At 38.8% G+C, this 22,132-nt stretch overlaps 1 protein-coding gene across 1 annotated transcript in view; it reads right to left on the bottom strand.

Annotated features, from left to right (window-relative positions):
• Window positions 1-791: 791 nt before the first annotated feature.
• Window positions 792-22,132, bottom strand: part of PRTG (protogenin) — a 123,685-nt gene continuing 102,344 nt past the window's right edge. The window contains exons 12-20 of the mRNA XM_037911101.2: window positions 20,242-20,337; window positions 19,509-19,695; window positions 17,284-17,411; window positions 16,247-16,417; window positions 12,509-12,691; window positions 11,288-11,408; window positions 10,073-10,238; window positions 8,730-8,834; window positions 792-7,591 (exon numbers count right to left, since the gene is read on the bottom strand). Coding sequence (XP_037767029.1) covers window positions 7,205-7,591; window positions 8,730-8,834; window positions 10,073-10,238; window positions 11,288-11,408; window positions 12,509-12,691; window positions 16,247-16,417; window positions 17,284-17,411; window positions 19,509-19,695; window positions 20,242-20,337 — 1,544 coding nt within the window. The 3' untranslated portion in view covers window positions 792-7,204. The remainder of the gene's footprint in view (window positions 7,592-8,729; window positions 8,835-10,072; window positions 10,239-11,287; window positions 11,409-12,508; window positions 12,692-16,246; window positions 16,418-17,283; window positions 17,412-19,508; window positions 19,696-20,241; window positions 20,338-22,132) is intronic.

Raw genomic sequence — 22,132 nt, 5'->3', positions numbered from 1 at the left:
GTGCATGGAGACTCCTCTGACCCCCCCAGCTTGGAGCCGCTGTCATAGGGGTTTGCGGGTTGCTTTCGGGAGCTGCCCGAGGTAAGCGCCGCACTCCTTACCCTCTCCCGCACCCCAACCTCCTGCCCCAGCCCAGAGCCCACACCCAAATTCCCTCCCAGAGCCTGCCCTCTGCACCCCCAGCCTCTGCCCCAGCCCAGAGCCCGCACCCAAACTCCCTCCCAGACCCCACACCCAAACTCCCTCCCGCACCCAAAGTCCCTCCCAGAGCCTTAGGCAGGTGTGTGTGTGTGGGGTGGGGGGATGGGACACGGACTTCGACCCATTCTGGGCACCACCAAAAATTATACAAGCCTGCCACCCCTGCACATATTAGCATGTGCTTGGGAAACTTTAGGATACATGGTGGCAAGATCAGTGCTTTATACTCACAGTCTGTCTTTGTAATGAAATGCTATGGCACACAATAGCACGAAACTGTGCTCAGTCTGAGAAGAGGCCAACACGAACCCAGACTTAAGCGCCCTCCTCCAAAACTTCCTTAAGACTCATATCTGTGAAGAATCCATCCTACTTTGTTGTAGGCACTAACAATCTTTGTACCCTCCTTACCTGATCTGTTGTCCTGTATCTTGGTTTGTCTAACTGCAAACTCTTTGGGTCAGGACACCCTGTATATTGTAAAACAACATGCAGATTTATGGCACTGTAAAAATTACAGTATCTTCCCATGCTTTGAACCACTAGCCACAGAAACTGAAAAGAAAATGAATTCATTTTAAAAAAGAGTATATTTTTACTAAGGAAAACTTTTATTTAAACTGTGCAATCAATCAGTATTTAGACAGCAGTTTCATAAACATTTTGGCATTTAAACTTCTATTAATTTTTGGCATGACCTTTGGGTAGTACACAAACAACCCTGAAAAAAAAACACACACACTAGGTAACATTTACTATAATGCTATAAAAAGAAAAACAAATCCACATTATTAAACAAAATATTTTTAAAAAGACATGAAAAAGGTACATTCAAAATCAAGGCAAGCATTAGCCTCCCTCATGCAATGGAATTCACAGAGCTGATCCCCTGAGTCAAATATAAAATTAATATAATTCAGCTCTATCCTCCATTAGCAAGTCAGCCATTGCTGCCCTTACAAGAAAATGGCATACAGGAGTGAAAGGATCCAGAACACCCACAATATGAGATACATAACTGGGTCCTACACTTGCAATTAATTCACACTTTTAAAAAACAGAAAGAAAAAAAAGGCAAAACAACCAAAAAGCAACATTTTTGTATATATATAAAAAAAAAGCAGATTTCATATACAATCAGTTTTTAAGGAAAACACCAGGCAGATACAATGAAGGTATATGTAATACCAATGTAATAGCAAATTCCTACAATGGGCTCGATTCACTAATAAAATTGTAGGATTTCTGCTCTCAGGCCCCAGTTCAGCAAAGCACTTACGCATGTGTTTAAGTCCCTTTAAAGTAAATCAGGGCAGATGTTACAGTGGTGTAAATCTAGAGAAAATCAATTGAAATAAATTAAATCACACCAGATTTATATCAGCACAGCTGAGAGCAGAATTTAGCCTGAATTCAATTTATTTTTTGATGTTAGAACCAAGATGGATTTAACAGTATGATGATAATCTGAATCAGGTACTAGTTTTTGTGTTAAATATTTGAAGAGTAATAATATTTTTAAAGGCAATTTCATAGAAAATGAGGTTTCATAAAAAGAAAAAAATTGTCTTAAAATACAGTTCTTTAAGTTAGCTACAGACACGCTCTTAAGAGTTCCTAGAAATAGACAGAGTCCAGTCTCCCTCCCCTGATAACTACTTGGTACCAGGAGCTCTAGAGTTCCAGTAGCTAAGCTCAAGATACTTAGTAGCATTAACTGATCAACAGTGCACTAAGGTTAATTAGGAACGTTGGAAGACACTGCAATTAGCACTTACCTGTCCCTGAAAATATTTTTTCAAAAATCTCCAACAAGAACAGATTGCGTAGTTTCAAACAAATACTTAAATTTGTTAATTATTTATTAATCCTACTTTAGTACAAATCATTAGTAAATTGGGCCCATTGTCATTTAAATGCTGACTTAGGTTATACTTCAAAGACTTGGAAATACCTTATGAACAGGTATTTATTTGGAATGAGCATTTAAAATTCTTTTTTGTTACACTGAACTTCTAGCTATCCCAATAATTTTAAATATCTGGTAAAAGGTTGGTTTAAATCACTATGAGAAAAAAAGGCCTTTTGAGGTTACTGCATTACAGTGTCACTTTCCAAAGGGCTTGTTCTGAATTATAAAACCTTAAATACACACATGAGGCAGTGTACTTTTCCACCACTTATTAGTCTAGATTCTGCTCTCAGTTGTATCACAGTAAATCCAGAGTAACTTTGCTGACATGAGTGAAATCACTTCTGATTTACACCAATGCAAATGAGATCAGAACCTGGCCCTGCTATGCTGTGTTTTCAGAAGACTTTCATACAATGGCCTTGATCGCTGCATACCACTCCTTCTGATGTCAATGGGAGTTTTGCCACCAACTCAGAATGATGTTATGAATAACAGTCCCTCTGCAATAAATGGAGTGAATATGATCATGCAGCTCTTACTCAGATTTTAATGGGAATTTTGCCTGAGACAGGATTGCAGAATTAGGCCCTTTGAAGTACACTTAGGACACTGAAATACAGTTTTTAACGCCCAATTCTGTTTGTTCACATCAAGCAAATAATCCCACTGAAATCAACAGAACTATTTATGGGCCTGATCCTGCACCACTGAAATTAATGTAAATTCTGCCATTGACTTCAATGGGAGCAGGAGCAGGGCCTATGTGAGCAAGACAAACAGGATTCAGCCTTAGTTTAAAGCAATGGGATAAAAACACAGAGCAAAAGAGTGTTACAAATAATATAAACTGGTACACACACCTTAGAATACTTTCTCTTTGTCAAAATCCCATAAGTTTGGGAAGAAGCAGCTCAGTAAACTGATGTCTCTACTGTGCCATAGTGCAGACTATGGGGGTGCAGGGCACACCGAAGTGTTGTGCTCTAACTGGTCCACGTGGACAATGCTGGTGTGAACTAACAGGTACCTAAGTTTGCGATTATGTAGTGCTGGTTGAAGGAGGTAGCTAGGGCACGAGACTTTGTGCGCTCTGCAATTCAATTCACACACCCCACAGTCGGCACGCTGTGGCACAGTGCAGACAAGCCCGCAGTCAGTGAATAAACCGATAAATGTTTCTTTTACAAGAACAGATCTGTGAAAAAGAAGTTCAGTTGAGATGCAGCAATTCCACAAGGGAAAACTAAAAGCGTTCTTCCAGGAGAATTCTTGAAAGCTGGCAATTGAAAGACTTTCATGGTTTCTGAAATGCACAGAAAATAAATCAATGCAGCCTCAAGCATGCTGGGTCTTCTGGTTTGTTCCCAATTAATTAATTGACTCAGTCAATTTTAGGATTTTCTCTGTCAGTTTTTACATGCAAGCTTCCAAGTCTCTTCAACTGAATTTCATTTTTAAAATACAAGGGTTGCACATACGTTCATTACACCAGCCATGGCTTGTTAGTTCTTAACACAGTTAACAAAATCAGTTCACATGGTGTAACAGAAAATTCCACATTTATGGTCGTCTTCCAAAACATACTCAGTAAAATTCAAAATTAGAGAATGGGTGTTTTCTCGTCTCCAGAACCCAGGATCTGTGGACACAGACAAAAAAAATTTCTGGATATTCTATTATTATTTTGCCTTTAGAGTTGTCACACATTCCTATGGCCAACGGAATGGACAAAGTCTGCATATGAAAACTGCCCTTTAAGAATCATAAATGTATTTGAAAGTTCATTCCCATAACTGTCAAAGTAATTACATGCATTATTAATCATATGGCACCCTTACTGGCTCTATGTCCTGAAGGATACCACAACAGTTAAACTGTGCGTCTGATTTTGCTCCCACTGGAGTCCATAGGAGTTCTGCCATTGATTTCAATGGGAACAGCACCAAAGCATATGTGTAGGAATTACCTTGCTCACACTAGGCTTCTCCTGAATTGTAAGAAAATTTGTTTCCCATACAATACTATTTTTGTGATAGAGTCCAAATTATCATGAGGCCACATAAATCTTTGCTGTGATCATACTCTTTGTTCCATAGTAAGAATGTATATTAGTTTGGATTAGGTTTATGACAAAGTAAAGGGAAGTATGTCCATATCGGCTAGGTTCTGGAGATACACATTATATTTGGTTAACATAAAACAAAGAAAAAGACAGAACAATTTATTGTCTAACTAAGTTTGCCTATATGCTGAGGTAACCTTAAATATCTTTGGTTTTCTTCATTTGCTGTTAAAAAGTACTTGAATAACAATGTATGGATAAACAGCATTGTGGATGTATTACTCTTTAGTAAATTTAATACTTCAATCTCTTTGGCTACTGAGGCTAGCTAGACTCTCTATCAGACTGAAAAATATTGGTATCTAATCTGTTCCTCTCTGATTATTTACAGGTTAACCTATGTAGCTGATCTTTGGCATGAAAAAGTTGAGGAGTAGAGTTAATGGTAATGTGTGGCATAAAAGTGATATCAGTGTATCAGTACTTACAGCAAACAAGTCTTTGGAGAAGAAAAATAGTTACCCTTTGCATATCAGCACTTTTTGAGTGAAACACTAAAATGAGGCTAATCTGAAAGAAAAAGTGTGAAACTTCATGCTATGGTTACACATTCTTATCTAGTTTCAAAGAATTCACATTTTAGCTATCTAGAAACAGTACTTTGCTGTACACTAAATAGTTTGCCTGATGAGACCAAAAAATAAATCTTTGGTGAAAAGGTTTTCTTTTTCTTCAGCGAGTAGGTATAAACTATTCAAAAATATTTTATCTAATACTGTATTGTTGAAGAACTAAATGCTGAAGAAAAAAAACCAAATTACACTTGGAAGTCTTTGGAGATATCTGCTGGTAAGACATTATTACAACTTTCTTTAAAGGCTCTTGTAACAATAAGGTAGTTAAAAATTGTAGAAGCATACAACTAAATTATGCAATCAACTACTACAATCAATAGAAGCCCTATTGTTTTTTTGTTAGTAACTACTTATACAATAAAATGTATTCAGCTCTTCAAATCTATAGTTTTTAACTAATTCAATTATTTTTGGAAAATAATATGCAGTTTTCTTCTTTTTTTTTTTCCACAGAAAATTCTTTGGTATAAGATTATTTTAAAGCCTTTCTATCAACAATGCTATGAAAAGGTGAACATGTACTGTCTGGTACAGAATGAACAAACAGTTACAAGCTAAAGATCTATAGTAACTACAGGCCGCTTCATCAAAAAATAAAAATAAAATAAATAAAAGCAGAACACTAGGGCTTATTGATGGCTTTTGACTAGCTTCTGAGTCGTAAGTAAGCAGCCAAAAGTAATTCAGATCACATAAGGGGTGAAATCTTGGTGTTAATTAAGCTGATGGGAGTTTTGAAACTGAGGATTTCACCCGAGCTGTTTTTCCACAACCTTAAATTTTTGACATTTTGAAAAATATAAACAAATGTCTAATTTTCTTTTTCAAAATGAACTGTGGGGGGAACTGTCTATGAACTAGTTTACGACATTGATGAATTCGACCCCCATCCCCACCCCGCCCATTAAAAACAAAAACATGATACCCTGTCAGTTTGCCCCACATTTCTCTGAGGCAGGTCAAAAGTAACACACTGTTCCCTGAGTACAGGAAAAAAAATAACACTAGAATAACTTTAAAAGGAGGTAGTATAAAACAGGAATTGTATGGGTACAAGGCAGTATCAACATTCACCCTTTCAACAGACTTTTCAACTAAAGCTCTGTCTTTTTATTTTTCATTGAGGCTTAATTAGAGTTTTAGACTGGCATGTGGTTGAAGTCACTCCCTGAACTAAAATTCCTCACTAATAGCATCCTAAACTGAGGCAAGAAACAGGACTGCATTTTAACAACAGCTCAGACATACTGCAGAGCTGGGTAAAACTGAAATATAATTACTAATCTCACAATTTACCCAGAAATCTAAGAAGCATTTAAGGCATCTTTCTATGCTCCGAAGCAACTTTATGAATGCTAAGAAGGCATAAGGCAAAGTAGTAATTTCATTATATATAATGGAAGGCACCATTGCTATGAAGTACAGGGATACTGAAACATTCAGCATTACTTGTCTATTCTATGTGTTTTTTTCAGGCAGAGTTTTCACACCACTCCAAGCTGGCTGGAAGCTGAATACTAATTAATTTCACCAAGCTTTCTAGCATTAATCGTCAATAAAGGAGCAGTTTTATGTCTTTGTGGGGAATCCAGCATGCCCTAGAGCCCTGTGGATTTAACATACATCCTGTCAGCAACTGCTGGCACAACAGAACTGTGTGGAAAAGGCACTGTCCTCTGTAGGCTGGGACACTGGAAGATATAGCAATCAAGTGGGTAAAAAGGAGAGCCCAATTACTTTTTAGAGACTCAATGTAGCTGTTTACTGAACATTTTGAAGTACTAACTCCATTATTCCCACACTGATGCACAGTTTTCTCAAAGGTAACAGCCCTACAGTTTTCTCATTTGATGTTCTTCAGGTCAGTCATGTTAAATCATTTACTAATCCCCTCAGGGGTCCCCTCTTTTTAAAGTCAGAGCTTCAGCTAAACTGTCTTGTTCATCTACCTATACAACTCCTTTGATTTCTCTCTCTCTCTCTCTCTCACACGCAGACAACATACAGCCAAAAAAAAAAAAAAAATCCTACTAGGAAGTATCATCAGTTATGTAGCTGAGACCAACTATAATACAAATGAGGTAAAGCAGTTGTCATTCAGAGTTCGCCATTTGGCAAACTGAGGTAGATATTCAGCAAAGGGGCCAACAGCCTTCCCTTTGCGCCAGTGATAGATTTTTAACTCTAGTCAGAAAGCTTTACTGTCCTTTCACATTGTTTACCACTGAACATTCAAAGTGAGTGACTTAACAACAAAAAACATTCAAAAGAAATACGGAATCACCTGATGGGTTATCAGGCTTTCCACAATAAACTTTGGCTCCCTGTTCATTGTCCTTCGAACAGATATACATTGTGAGGATATCTGGCATGACTGTCAGGATAGGTAACTCAGTTTTGTACCGTGCACTGTATCTGAAGAGATGAGGTAGAAGTCTGGTCAGTAGCCAGTGGTACTGGAGGCTCTTCACAGTTACTCAAGACAGGGTTCACGTTCACACCTGAGTCACTGCCTACAAAGGAACTGGAGGTGCGTGGGCTGGCACTTCTAACAGAAGAAAGGTGTATCTCATCATTGGACTCATGAGAGAATCTTCCAGAGTCTCCTGTCTCATGGCTTCCTTCACTGTTGGCTGAATGCTCTGTATCAGCTACAATACTGAATGGCACCTGGAACTTAGATTGCTGGCCTGGGGAACTGGGGGAGTCATCTTCACAGATCAGTACAGTGGTTCCTGGCTGATACAAGCACACAGCTTGGACAAATCTTCTCTGAGGCTGGATAAAAACAAGGTGTGAGAGAGAGGTTAATCAGCCTCTGTCAATAGATACATGAGCAGTGCTTGTTTAATTCCCCACCCCATTTGGCTGGAATGCCTAAAACAGCACTAGCTGGGAGCAACAATCTGTGCCATCCTACAGGAGGAGAAAAAAGGTATAATCCCAATTCTCTCTCATTTTCTTCTACAGTACTAGATGAAATAATTAATTCTACCTAACTAACCACAGATAATGGAGGCTGATTTTCATTGGGGACCCTGTTTGTATTTTGAAGTTATATTTGTGTATCTGTTTTCCCCTCCATGGATTTTCTTTCATGCAGCACGTTTATGGTTGCTCCAAATATTTTACCTGAAGAAGCATCAGAAATATGCAGCTGCATACCAGCTTCTGAGCAAGCTTTTGGCTGGAAGTGTATTGGAATATACATTTTAAACATAGCTATGGACAGTCCCTATTTCTTGACTGTATGAGAGAACAATACAAGTCATAATGATTCCATAAACATAAGTCAGAGATGATCCTCAGCAAGTATAAGCTGGCATGGTTGTCCTGTAGACTTTACTATTATATATTGTCTTTTATCCAAAGAGGGTGTGGTCAGAGCCCACACAGTATTAGGAGCCATTGGCTCTGGAGTTCCAGTTCTAGCTTTACCTCAGAGTTCCCTTTATACTTTGGATGAGTCATTTAATGTCTCACTTTCTGTTTTCCTTTTGTAAACACAGAGATAATACTACCTACTTACTTAGCACTCAGGTTAGTGGGAGGATTATTTAATTGACGTTTATAAAATAAGTTGCAAATTTAGTACTATATCTGTGCATAGGATTGTAATATGCAGGAACCCCTTCATCCACTGATGGAGTGCAGTCAGTTTAAGGTAAAACTTAGCACCTGTTTAACATTAGAGAGCCACACTACACAACAGGTTAAGGGGCAGGAAATGAAGAATTTGCATTTACAAGGAGACAGTTTAACCTTCATCATTTAACACCAAGACACAGAAACCATCCCCTTAAGAGGCTAAGCCCTTAGTAATGCATTTTAATAACCACAAGCCTAGCCATCCTTCCTTGCAACATCATGGGACTGTACCAGGCCTTTCATGTTCACAATAATTTGGGTAGGTTACCTCCTCCGTTTTCACCTTCTTAGAATCTTGGAAGAAAAGCCACCTTTTCTTGCAGCTAGTCTTTGAGATGGGACCATAACTGTTAATAATCATATCAGTTCCCCCCTAAAATAGAGAGAGGAAAAGAGAGAGAGAAAGAGAGAATCTTGCTTATTAAATTAAAATGCCATGAGTTTAAAAATAAACCGCAGCACAACAATCATGACAGCACCACGAATACAGCAAAACATTTCAGCCACCATTGCTTCTAGACATCTCCACTTTGAGCTAGCATCACTGATGAGTGTGTGGTGTTAGTCTCTAAGGTGCCACAAGTACTCCTTTTCTTTTTGCGAATACAGACTAACATGGCTACTACTCTGAAACCTGAATTAGGACTGGTTCCTGCAAACACTCTTCAGATGAGCAGCTCCATTAAAGTCAGAGTACTGGGTGTTGTACATACATCAAGTCAATATGACAACATACGAAAGTAAGGATAACTCAGGTTTGCCAGATTGGTCCCTTAGAACTGAAGTTTCACACGGAAGGGAGCGTGTTTAATTATACATCTGCACAGTGGTGAGCATCCTGCAAATACATGCTTTATTATACAACTTGACTCTAGTAAACCTGTGTCTGTAAGATACATATCGCCCAACGTACTTTATCCATTAAAATATACAAAAAAGATATTGATGCACATTTTAGTACCTGCTCAGCATCACACTCATTTAATGACAGGTTTCAGAGGAGCAGCCGTGTTAGCCTGTATCCGCAAAAAGAAAAGGAGGATTCGTGGCACCTTAGAGACTAACCCATTTATTTGAGCATAAGCTTTCGTGAGCTACAGCTCACTTCATTGGATATGTAGCTCACGAAAGCTTATGCTCAAATAAATGTGTTAGTCTCTAAGGTGCCACAAGTACTCCTTTTCTTTTTACTCATTTAATGGTGCTGCTTAGAATATTTATGAGCCTGAATGGACTCAGGGCTCAGATTTTTGACAAGCCCTGTTTCCCGGTGCCTTGAATAGAACCCTCTGAGCCAGCAGAAGGATACTCTGAATAGCAGGCTCTTGGCCTGTGGAACACGTGTCTTCTGACGCTTGTCAATCTCAGAGCACAGTGTAAGGCACAGGTAGATGAGCAGACATTTAGCTGAAATTTATGATGCATTTACTGGCAAATTAACGTTCCCATCAGACTGCAACACTTGTGGTTGTCCTACCTCATGTGGATGATTATTATTATTGATAAGCATTTATATTGCATATATCTTTAATCATGGGAGGCACTCAGGTGCCATCCCAATGGGCACCATGGAAATATTTATATACTGGAAGTGAATAAGGCTCACAGTACCTTAGCATCAATGAAGCTGTTTCCTACTAACATCGGCAATAAAGATTCTTCATTCTCTGTGATTCCTTCAGTACTCTTCCCCACCTCATTCGCACTGGCTAAGGAGATGCTGGTATGTGACAGCTGGTCAGTGCCTTGCTGCATAGTTTTAGGAGCAGACGTTTTCCTGTGCAATATTAAGCAGGAGTATAACTGGCCCAGAGATAATATGTATAATATAAAGACTAATGCCTTTCACTGAAGTTTTATGAGCCAAATAATACTGATAAGTTCTTGATCTTTAGCTTTTATTCGTGTGCTATTCTAACTCATACAGAATTCAAATGCCATCATGTGCCATAAAATCATATTCTCCCAGGAAATCACACTGCACAGTCTGTAAATGTATATATGGAGAGCATTTCTCATGAATGATTAGTAACATTATCCAGGGGGAGTAAACAATCAAGAATATTAGAGCAGTTCTAGAGCCCCAAGAAAGCTAAGGAGACCCTCTCATCATACTTGCGCTCTGCTGGACACATTTTTTTTAAATGCATGTTTAAGCTGAACTGAAAAGCTTTTTATTTTTAAATAACTATTAAAAATCCCCAAATCCCAAAACCATGGGTTAAGACTTACTAATTACTAATGTATTATTCCTTTTCTTACCAGCCAAGACCCATGAGTTTGTGTCCTTTGTATTCCCTCCAGAAGTTAATCATATAGGGTCAGATGGTGACCTCCACTTGCACTGATACAAGGGAGCTAAAGTCAGCAGAGCTGGACTCTAATTTGATGGTTCCTCCTGCCCCAAAAGCTTACAGAAGCTCTTACACAGGAATACTGTGGGGTTGAGGCTCTGTGGCCTGGCTGGGGCCAAGCAGGTGGGCGTAGCTGATAAATACCAAATATTCATCTGAGTCTGGAGGGAAACCTGCCAGAGACTTAATGACACTTCAAGCAGCATTAACTCCCCTTTGTGTCTTCTACTGCTTCCACAGGAGAAGGGGGTTGTGTGAAGCAGGGAGGGCCAAAGAAAAGCATGGGATCTGAGGGAGAAACCCATCTGTGGTATGAACACGATGAAGCGAGGCTGAGAGCTTCAGAGTTCCCTCATCCAAAGCACTTGGACAGTACTCTGGTAAAGAAGCATCCCTGATGGTTCACATTGATACAGGAGCAACTGAGAATGGCTTATACGAAAGAGTTCATTTCTCAGTAATAAAAGCATACCTGGCTTTACTGCGGTAGATTAAAATCAGGATGCAGATAAGGATGCAGGTCAGGGCTATGCAAACTCCTACAACAATGCCAGTCATTGATTTCTGGTCCAGGTGGTAATAGCCAGAATAAGCTGCAGCACGAAAGAACACATGGCACTTAAAGACTCACTGAGTAAGTATAGTCATCTCCTGTCCTTATATCTGGGAATCGATGGAGTCACAGCCACAATACCGACAAATTCTTCCTTTCAACACGACTTCTTGGCCTTTGCTATCATATATTTTCACATTGCTTTTGAAATAACTTGCAGTGCATATAAATGGCTTGTGGCATTTTCACCTGTGAGGGCTCAATACCATAGAGTTGGTTTTTTTTGTTTAATATATCATATTGCACCAAATCCTGGGAGCCTGTACTCTGTTGTTACTCAATGTGTATTCAGGCAAAATTCTTATTAACGAGAGAGAGAGAGAGAGAAAATAGTTGCCTGAATAAGGAAAAATTCAGTTTTTGGCGTATTATGTGTAACATCTCAGCCTAGAAACAATAAAAGGCAAAAAGTACACATCTCTGAATAACTACTGCCCTGTCCTTATTTCTCTCACACTCACAGCTTTAGAAAAACCTTCCAAATCTTGATGAACACACACAGATAAATTCCACCCAGTGACTGCAGAGGGCAACTTAAAATTCCATTCACATATGAAAAAATTACTAAGAGCTATAGCTTAATTTTCACAAAGTATATAATGGATACAGATGTTCACAAAAAGTACCGTAGGTGGGATGCCTTCTTTGGTAAGGACTGTTTACAGGTAATTAATAACTCACAAAGTCTGTTCCACGGCTGCTGGAATCCCAGGAACCAGAGGAAATTTTCATATATCTACTTAGGGAGCCATCTTGCCCCTGCTGGCTTCATCCTTGCAGGAGTTCTTACCATAACTGACCCCATGACACTAATATATCATATTAAATATGGGTTGTCTTTACATTTTAAATGCCATAAGGGAGTGATCACAGATTGAAAAAAAATACAGACAGCTACAAAGTTGAAATTGATGCAACACTCTAAACCACATTCAAGACAAGAATGCGCATTTCAGTCCTACGTTCTCTGTAGCTGGAGAAAAACTGAAACCAGCAATTATGCAGACTGGGACAAAAAACAGTTACAGATCTTTTTCTCTGGGACTTGACAATGACAGTAACTGACACATTTTTACTAACTTGTGGCATCTGCTGAATCTAATCGTTTAGGCCTTTGATTGGACTCCGAAGTCTCCTTTGGCAGGACTGCAAGCTCCACTGCATTTGAAAAAGGTCCTTCTCCCACCTCGTTGGATGCTGCTATTTTAACAATGTAGACATTTCCAGCCACCAGGTTCTCCAGCAAAGCCATGGTTATTGCTCCTATTAAAAGATTTTTTTAAAAAAAGTTTAAGTTAGGCAAACAATGCAGGGAATTTACTGGAAATTTGCTAGCAGGGGCTAGATTCAGCCCCTTTCTTCCTCACAACCTCTGAATCTTGTGTAGAAAAGAGAATACAACCTTCATATTCTAACCATCAGATACAAGTTTTGAAGTGTACAGTGACAATCCCTTCTCATTCTGTCTGTTGTATTCTCTCTGTACTGTATGGGTAAAGCACACACTGGTAATTCTGATGTTACAGTAAAGACGTGCTGATACAGTGCAGACTCAAGATTCTAGTACTGTCCACAGAGTCAGCAAACTTAAACCTGACCCTAACTGCATTTCGGTATGACAATATTTGCATTGTGATCCATGCTCCAGGAGCTTGCCCAATATATTCTGCGATGTGCTCCCAGATTACAGCTCCTTCTTCACTGACATCATAATGCAAATGTGACATGGCATTGGGATGCAGGCAGCTGAACTGAAATACACAGAATTTCAGGTCAGTTTGGCAAAATGAATGAGACAGGTTTGGGCAGCATCATACTGTAATTTTAAGATCAATTCAACCCTATTTAGTTCCAGCCAGGTTCATCTGATTATCATATACTGAAACAGGACTACTAAGAAAAAGATTAGAAAAAATGTCTCTCTCACATATGAAGACAGGCAGAAACACAGATTACATAAGTGAATAGGACTCACTCACGTAGTACTTACACAGGCAAAACTCCTATCAGAGTCAATGAGAATTTTTCCTTCACAGGGATTGCAGACTGGTGCTTACAATTCCAACTGCTTTTTAAAATGCCATAGACATACATTTCTGTGTTTCTTCCTACTATAGAAATATGCTACTTTTCTTTCCAAAATAGTGGCAGCTCCAGGACCTAATGTATCCCTGTGCTTCTCCATAGATTCCACTCACTTAGCTACCCCAGTTTTTCCATAAAAAACATCCATTAGCTGAAGGCATTTGAAGTAAAATGTAAGGTATCGGTAACCAAAGAAGCTATAACCATCAAGGGTGAAAGGTTATTTTTCAGTACTAGAGGCTCTTTCCCCCAGCTCCTTTTGCATCAGTTGCAATTCTAAAGCAACTAAGCAATTTGTGCTGATTTACTGCACACCAAGTGTGTAAAGGCTGTAACTTCTGATCCACTGCAAGTGAGTTTGGAAAAAGGGGTAGGGGGGAAAAACAAACCAAGGAAGAAAGATTCTTCACATTGTAAATAAGCAACAAACTGCAGCAACATTTCAGACTCTGCTGTTGTTGGCACGAGCTCTGTCAAATTAAGGATTTTTTAAAATGTTGGTGAATGGATAATAATCCTCAGTGTTACTTGAAATGTACCCTTGAAGTCTGAGCTGGGAAGAACTCTTAGATCTCTTGACATTTTGGAATCTTCTGCAGAAGGTTAGTTTGGGGATAAATTAGTACCAGGTGTTACATGTGACTCGCTGTTCTTGTCAAAATGAACATTAAAAATGCTACTACCTCAGCTTTCCTGCAAAGGGAGGAACATGGGACTATCATTGCATTTACCCAACCTTCCTTTCATGCCCCCCTCAACATACCTATCACTAGACTATTTAAATCTAAACTTAAAAGAGCATAACAACTTATTTTAAAGTGTCAGAAACCTGAATTCTTCCCTAACCCTCAAGCTTTAACCTATCCCTGAAAACACAAAATCAGTGACTGCAAAGCTGATTGAGATTTATGGTTTTCCCTACCTTCTACAGCATTTTTAATATGACATCACATGAAAATAGACAGTGGTCTATATAAAAACTATAGATCTCCATATCCCTTGTTCTAAGTATACACAGCAAGTTTTTACTGGAAATTCCCATAGTTAAGATTGAGTTGAACTATATATTTAAAGCAGGGATTCAACCACTTAATACTATATGATGAATACAACATGTCTTGCCCAATACTACAGCACTTATACTTCGCATACAAAATAAATTTTCTGAGATTTACAAGTAAATCTGTTAATTAGCTTAGTAGTTAAAATGGTTCCTTTAAGAAATATAGCATTGGGAGTCAGACCATTCTTGGACTCAAATGATCTTAATAGCGTTCATCAAACATGTTAATCAAACTTCCACTTCTAGTCAAAACTCACTGAAATCTCAGGTATTGGCTACATTTCAAGACTTCTTTAGGCTCAATGACCTTTTTGCTGTTATTCTTCAGAGCTGAACCCTTCTCTTTGGGCAGAAGTTGATGAATAATGTTCTACTACACAAAATTTCATCAAGAACTACCATCTTTCAAAATGTCTGCCATCCCCCAATATTCTCACTGGGACTGAGGACACAGTAGCACTTAGTGAGTGGCTGTTTGTAGAAAAGCATCTCTCTCCAATTGTTCTCAAAGGGGTTGTATGTCTCCATCTCCTGACAGAATAGGGGACATCCATCATTCCTGAAGTGCACTTGGCTTCACTCTCATTGAAAGTAATGGGACATTGCAGCCATTCTGAAAAAGGGCAAATTCTTTGCGACTTTCCCTGAGGGACAGTCTTTAGACTCCAGAGTCCAGCCTCTGCTGACAAATACATTTTCAGTTATGAAAACAAAAAGAATTAAGCCTAGATTTTTTTCTTCAAAAGTTACCTATTGCACTACTCTGCCCTACAACTCCCTGGGTTTCTAATGCTTGTTTTAAGGATAATGACATTACTGGTGGAATGTTATTTATCCTAAACTACTGATATGTATTCTGACCTCCATTTTCATAGTTTTTCTGGGAATAAGAGAAGCCTATTGTTGAGATGCAGCTCTTCAAAGAGCAAAAATCCTACTCTATAAAAATGGCACCTTTTTACTCACCAGATCTGCTTTCTGTTTATTCAGAGTCATCTCAGATTACTTTACTGACAAAAATAAGCCTTACTTTTACTTTTTCTTTATGTTAGTACTGCAGATCCAACACAGCTATATGAGAGAATGAGCTGGATTATATTCTCGCTCTTGTATCATCAATATAATTAGTTAAATTCAAATTGCAAAATCTTTATGATTGGGGGTGAGAAGCCAGAAAGCATGATGTTTGGAACCCAAATTGAGTTTGCACAGTTAACAGTCAGAATTATACAAAAAACATGGAATCCTGCAATGTCATTTTTACAGTCACTTTACAGAGTAGTGCAACACTTTAGGAACTTGAGGTCTGCACGTGTGCGCTTAAAAATGAAACCTCCACTATTATCATGACAGTGGAGCTATGTGGAGCTGATTAAGTATAACTGGATTTATGGAAAGTTTCAGTTCATTGTACAAGCTGAATGGCAATGCACTGCAGAAAGCTTCTCTCCCCACTCATTTTGTTCTATTTACCAGTTTTAAATGTCTTTCCACCACAATCCAGCGAATAATTCTAAACTAAACACATTCAGAATTGTCGTGGTATTGCCATGAATGTTAGCAGCACTTTTTTCTTTTGTTGTTGATCACAAGACATTATGCTATTTTCAGTTCTCTTACAGTGGATTGCCATAGCTTTTCCAGCTCTAGCATTTATGATTATAGTTTACCTTCTCTATGTAGCACTTGCCACTCTCCAGCAATCCAAGCCTTCCTAGATGCATAGAGGATAGTATAGCGAGTAACAACTGTTTCAGGACCATCAGGTGGCTTCCAGGAAACCAAAGCAGTATCATCTTCTATCAAAGTCACCTTCACTCCAACTGGAGGGCCAGCTGGCGCTAGGAGGATAGTAACACAATATTATTAGGGTAAACACATTCATATGCACTTAAATTACTCCAAAGGAAAAAGATGGGCAGATTCTAATACCATAGCAATGGCTATAGCTAAGTTCTAAGTAGACAACTGGGCAAACACACACCAGTGTGCTCAAAAGACATTTTCTTTTCAGTTCAAATTTAGTCTACAGCTTAGATTTTGTAAAATCAAGTTTTTAAAAAAACCTTATGATCATAATTTTCCTTTTCATTCCAATGGAGACAGTTGTTTATAAACAAATTAACATTTCCTTTAGTGTGTGCCACTCAAATACTGCAACACAGAGAAGGTGAAAGTGAAACTGACTTTACTACAGATTTTCATAGTCCAAGTTGACAAATGCAAATGTGTAAACAAGCATCTCAAATAGTGAATAGGAAATTGGATTTTTAACATTGTTTTAGTTTTGATAGTTTCAGGTTTTGATAACACGGATAAAGATTTTTTCCTCCCAAAATATATGATTTAAAAGTTGACAGTCTCCCTTTAACGTGATAATTTAAAGCTCTTATTTATGTTATTTTAATCCAAATGATATTTATGGAGGAAGCAAGTTACATTTTATACTCCATCATCTGTGGATTTTCTCTCAGAATTCCTATACATTTTCACAGCTGCAAAATAGCGAGGGTGTGCAGAAATGCAGTTAGAAGGACAATCCTGACAAACAGGAGCAATAGCAAAGCAACTGGGAGAAAGATGAAAGACAAAATTCACTTAACAAAAATCAAAACAGACTAGATGACAGTTTCCAGGCCCACTGACTTAGAAAACATCCTTTTTAGTACAGTATTATTATTGGTTAACTATACCCTACTGCCCTTACCTTCTGGAAGTGTGGTATGGTAAACTACTGGACTCCAAGGACTAGACAACTGATCCACATGCAGTCGAACTGCAAACTCATACTTGGTTTTTGGCTCTAGACCTTGAACCAACATGTGAGTTTCCGACCTATACAAAAGAATTAATAAAAGATATTTAATACTAAGGGTGGCTGATGGTTTCAAATCCAGATGAGATCCCTTGGGAACTAATATGCAATTCACCCCTGTGCAGAGGGCTAGTACAAGGCTTGTGGACCAGTTAAACCTATTTTGAGTTGTCCACCAGTGAATGTCACTCTGGGTATTTAGAATGATGCTTATAAGTCACAGTTTAGAAGTTAGTCACAAAATTAATGAGACATTTGGATCCGCTTTGACTCTTTGGGGCCAAATTCTGCTCTCAGTGATACCTGTGTTAATTGTAATGATACCTGACTAGCAGTACTGAGATCAGGGGTGTAACTCTGAATTTACACTGGCATTACAGAGCACAGAATCTGCCTCTGGCCATTTATTTAATCTCCCATGTACTGTTTGCATCTTCTGTGTTCAAATTTTGGAAGCCTGTATTTGAAATTTTTTATTTTTTGTCAAAAATGGGAGTTTACTGCCCTGCTGCAGTTATTTTAAGTACAAGTAACAATGTGAAAATTATACCACATCTAATTTTAAAGTCAGAGAAATGGAGAGAAATGTATTAGTAATAAAATAAAACCTAGGTTTTAAAACACCACTTTTCCTTTCCTAAACACATGTGCAATACTTTATTAATAAACACAATCAAAATACTTAGCACTGACAGAAGTTTTCATCATCTAAGTCCTTTACAAGCATTAACAAAGCCTTACAGCACCCCTGTGAAAGCAGGTAAATATTAGCCCCATTTTACAAATGGGAAAATTGAGGCAGAGAGGTTATGGCCCAAATGCCATAAGTGATCTCTAATTTTGGGTGCTCATCTTAGGACATCCAGGGCTAGATTTCCAGGCATCCTGAGCACCCACAACACCAGATGAAATTAAGCAGAGTTGTGGGTGCTTAGCACCACTGAAAATCAGCCAACATCTCAAATCAGGCACCCAAAACTAAAGAAGAATTTGGGGCCAAAGACATAGAGGGGTATGTCAGAACCACAAGTAGGACTTGAGCCTGCCAGGGGTGCAGAGGGAAGCCCTACCATGTGGATGGGATCCACAAAAGTGCGGAGCACAGCTTCATACTGCTGGTACAGATCTCTAGTTGTGCTCGGAGCAGAGTGTGTTACACATACACATCTCTCAGAGTGGAGGAGGTCCACAAGCATCTGGCTCTGCAGAAGCAGGCAGAAGGAGTGTGGTGCCACACCCGCTGCACACATGCAATCCAGGTGGCAGCAGGTGAATGTAGATGTCCCTCTCTCACCAAATTCCTCTACACCTAGCAGCTGCAACTTTAGGGGCCATATGCACAGGCATGGACTGGGTAGGGACCTGGCTATTTCTTGATGAGCACCATGGCCCCAAACACAGGCAGCCTTAATGGAATAGCAGCATATTGGAAGGCTGACCAGCCCATGCTGTGTGCCCACCTCAACCAGCTGGAGAGGTGACCCCTGACAGACTCCCCCTCCCTGTACAGTTGCAGAGCCATGCGTTCCTCTGATGCTTGTGCCGCCTCTCCACGGGAGCTCGTCCCCTGCCACACAAGCGGGCTTTGGATTCTGCACCACTCCGCACACTCTTCAGGGCTCAGTGCATTCAGTGGCATGCTGAGATCAAGCTATGTAGTTTAATCCTGGGATTAGATCGCTTGACCATGTCCTATCTTTGCCAAGTTTATCTGTAAAAAGCACATCTATTTCATTTTGAACACTCTTCCAGTCTCTCTTTTCTTTGGACAAAGAAGAGCTCAGACATACATTAAACTTGCGTCACATCACTGACAAGCAACTCAACATTCGTGTCCTCATTCCATGACCCAGCTACACTTGGAGCAGGGCTGGAACGGAACACCTCAGCAAAGAGAAAGTGACAGCGAGGAGATCCAGTCTGTCAACAAGGGTGAAGAACTACAGTGTTCTAATAGCACCTCCTAAGAATCAGAACTGGCAGAAGCCTGGGAAAAGTACCTGCCTTGCAGCTAGAGGGAAATATTACAGTAAGCGGTAATAAAAGAGGGCAGACAGATGAGACAGTAAAGAGGAAGGATCTGGGGAACAAAGAATAACTTGCAGAACTGTACATACGTTTGAAGGTAGAGCACCAAAGAGGCATTCTGCAGCCCCACAGGATTACAGCGAATGGTGTAGTTAATGACTTGTGCAGAGGTAAATGCAGGTCTTCCCCAGTGGAGGTAGATAGAAGATGAAGTGTTAGCTTTGGCATATAGGTGGTGAGGTGGTGGTGGAGGAGGAACCATACGATCACGGACAGCTGTTTAAACAAAGAGAAGCAGGATTTGTTTCATGAACTCTTTACAAATGATGGCAGATTAGATAAATCTGAGTAGATAAATCTGGATCCAGATCTGATATTGTCCAAGGTTAGACAGTGCTCAGGGGTCTGGTTCAGACTGTTACATGATTTCTAGCAAAATCTAGCACCACATCAAGAGATCAGCCCCTTTAATCTAATTAAAAATGGGGACAAAACATCAGCAGGAACAGTGGAAATATCTCTGAAAAAATCATTGACAGGGGGCAGGTACTAACCAGAATGACAAAGGAAGGAAGTGCTGCTTGCTATTTATCTTGCTTTTCCCAGTTGTATTTCATGTTTTATAAGTACAACAGAAGCCTGTTGCTAAATGGTGGGTAGAGAGGATTTGGGGGATCTGTAGTTGTCACAAATGTTGTGATTTTTAAAAAAAGTTTTATAAATTGATATTTTATGAGATTAAAAACACAGACACGCAGGGCCGCTACGGATCCTGAACTGCTCAGTTGTTAGTAGAATTGGTAATGCAACTTCAGCACTTACAGACACATCCTGGAGTACTGACTGTTTGGTCTGCCTGGTAACCTTCTTCCATGCTATTATATGCCAATAACCTTACATGGTACTTTCTTCTGGGATCTGCACAGAGAGAAAAGGAATAATTAGACTACAGATGAAGAATACAGATTTTCAAAAATCTACAGAAACACTAGGATGCTGCTACGATCAGTTTGGTCCTACTATAATTCTGGTTCAAAACTTGCTCGCTGGAATCAGAGAGTAACTCCAATCTTGCTCCCATTGGCCTAAACCAGAGTTATATCATAGACTTCAGTGGAGTGGGATTAATCTCAATTTCCTTCCACAGCACTGGCTCACTTTTGTGAACATTAGTCAGTGCACAGAAATAACATTCAGAATATAAAGTAGGCTATTGGAGTAGAGTATATAGAATGAGTTCCAGATACCAAGATTTGTTTCTGGAGATACAGGATAGAATGAGATGGGACAAAGACAGGAGAGTGGGACTGGAATCAACCAAGAAACAGGCAGAAATGATATGGCTATGGGCCTCCAGAGTTTATACAGTGAATACAGTAATGCCAATTAATGTCTTCTGACTTATAACATTAGATTTTAGGTATTTTCTTTAAAGCTGATTCTGGCTTGCTTAATGGGTCACTGTCTACTTGTTTTTTTTAAAAAGGTGATTAGTTTTTAAAACTTCTGTTTTCTAATACAGCTCCCTTTATGCCCTACATTTTTTAAAAAAATCCTTTAAACATTTTGTTCTAAGGGTTTTTCTGCTTCCCTGGTGGGTTTAGATGGATCTTTTGGGTAGGCCTGAGAGTAATGCCACCAAACATGCTTAGGCCTTTTCTTTTTAGCCTTTGAAAATCTTCACCAAAGTAAACAAACTAAAAAATATAGGGAAAAAGTGTATTTTTTTCCTTCTAATCTCTCAGTTTTATTAAATGTGTGTGTTATTTGCAACAAGAGTGTACATAAAGTTTTCAGGTTGATTTTCAAGTAGATAAGTGTCCCTTTAAGGAGTAAATTTTCTGCTACTGCTACATAAACTCTCTAGTGCTGTTGCTGGAATTCTTATAGTGCTATAGCATTGGGAGACACGTTAGGATGTTTCCCTGTGTTATTGTTTGTGGATATAGGATCTATTTCCTTCCAAGATTTAAGTTAAAACGGAAATTACAAAAGTGTGTTGGCCTTGTCTGGTATTTTCTTCATCCTAAAATGTCTGCATCATAATTTTATTCTTTCTGAAATTAAACTACCTTCTTTTCTGTTTAAACTAATATTTAATGCAGCCCATCTCAGACAATTCAAGTGGACTTAATTCAGTGACATTTCTTAAAACAAAATATGACCCTTTGTTTAAGTTAAATTCTTAGCTCCTTCTGCAGGCCCTCTGCATTTCTATTTTAACCATTTTAACAAAATCTCGTTAACTTGAAAATTATTATCATTATGGAAGTGTCACAATCTATATTTTGTAAAATGCTTTCATGATGGTTTTGAAATAAATGAATATATTGACATAGGCAGATTCATATACTTAGACAGTATCTAGGAGGGATTAAAGAAAAACAACAACTTTTAATGGGATTCTGTTGGGTAGGTAATGCTGCAAGTGTAGACTTTGTTTTAACTATTTTTTGTTACCGAATCGAATACAAATGATTTCATGATTTTAAGTGATCAGTGAAAAAGTTTGTTTGGAGTTAAATTCTCCCCAGCTGTGTTTAAAACAAACTTTGCAGCAAATAAGTGCATATGAGAATCAAAAAGTGAAACTGAATAATATGTTTTCACTGTCCAAGCAGAATATAATGCTACAAGTAAACAACAAACAATAAAAGGAAAATTATTTTTAAACATTCTGTCAGTGTTAAGTGTTGCAGTAGCACAGATAAGG

Source organism: Chelonia mydas, chromosome 10 (assembly GCF_015237465.2).
Source record: "Chelonia mydas isolate rCheMyd1 chromosome 10, rCheMyd1.pri.v2, whole genome shotgun sequence".
NCBI classification, from domain to species: Eukaryota; Metazoa; Chordata; order Testudines; family Cheloniidae; genus Chelonia; species Chelonia mydas.
Note: the sequence above shows the minus strand (reverse complement) of the source record. Positions and strands in the feature narration are given on the sequence as shown.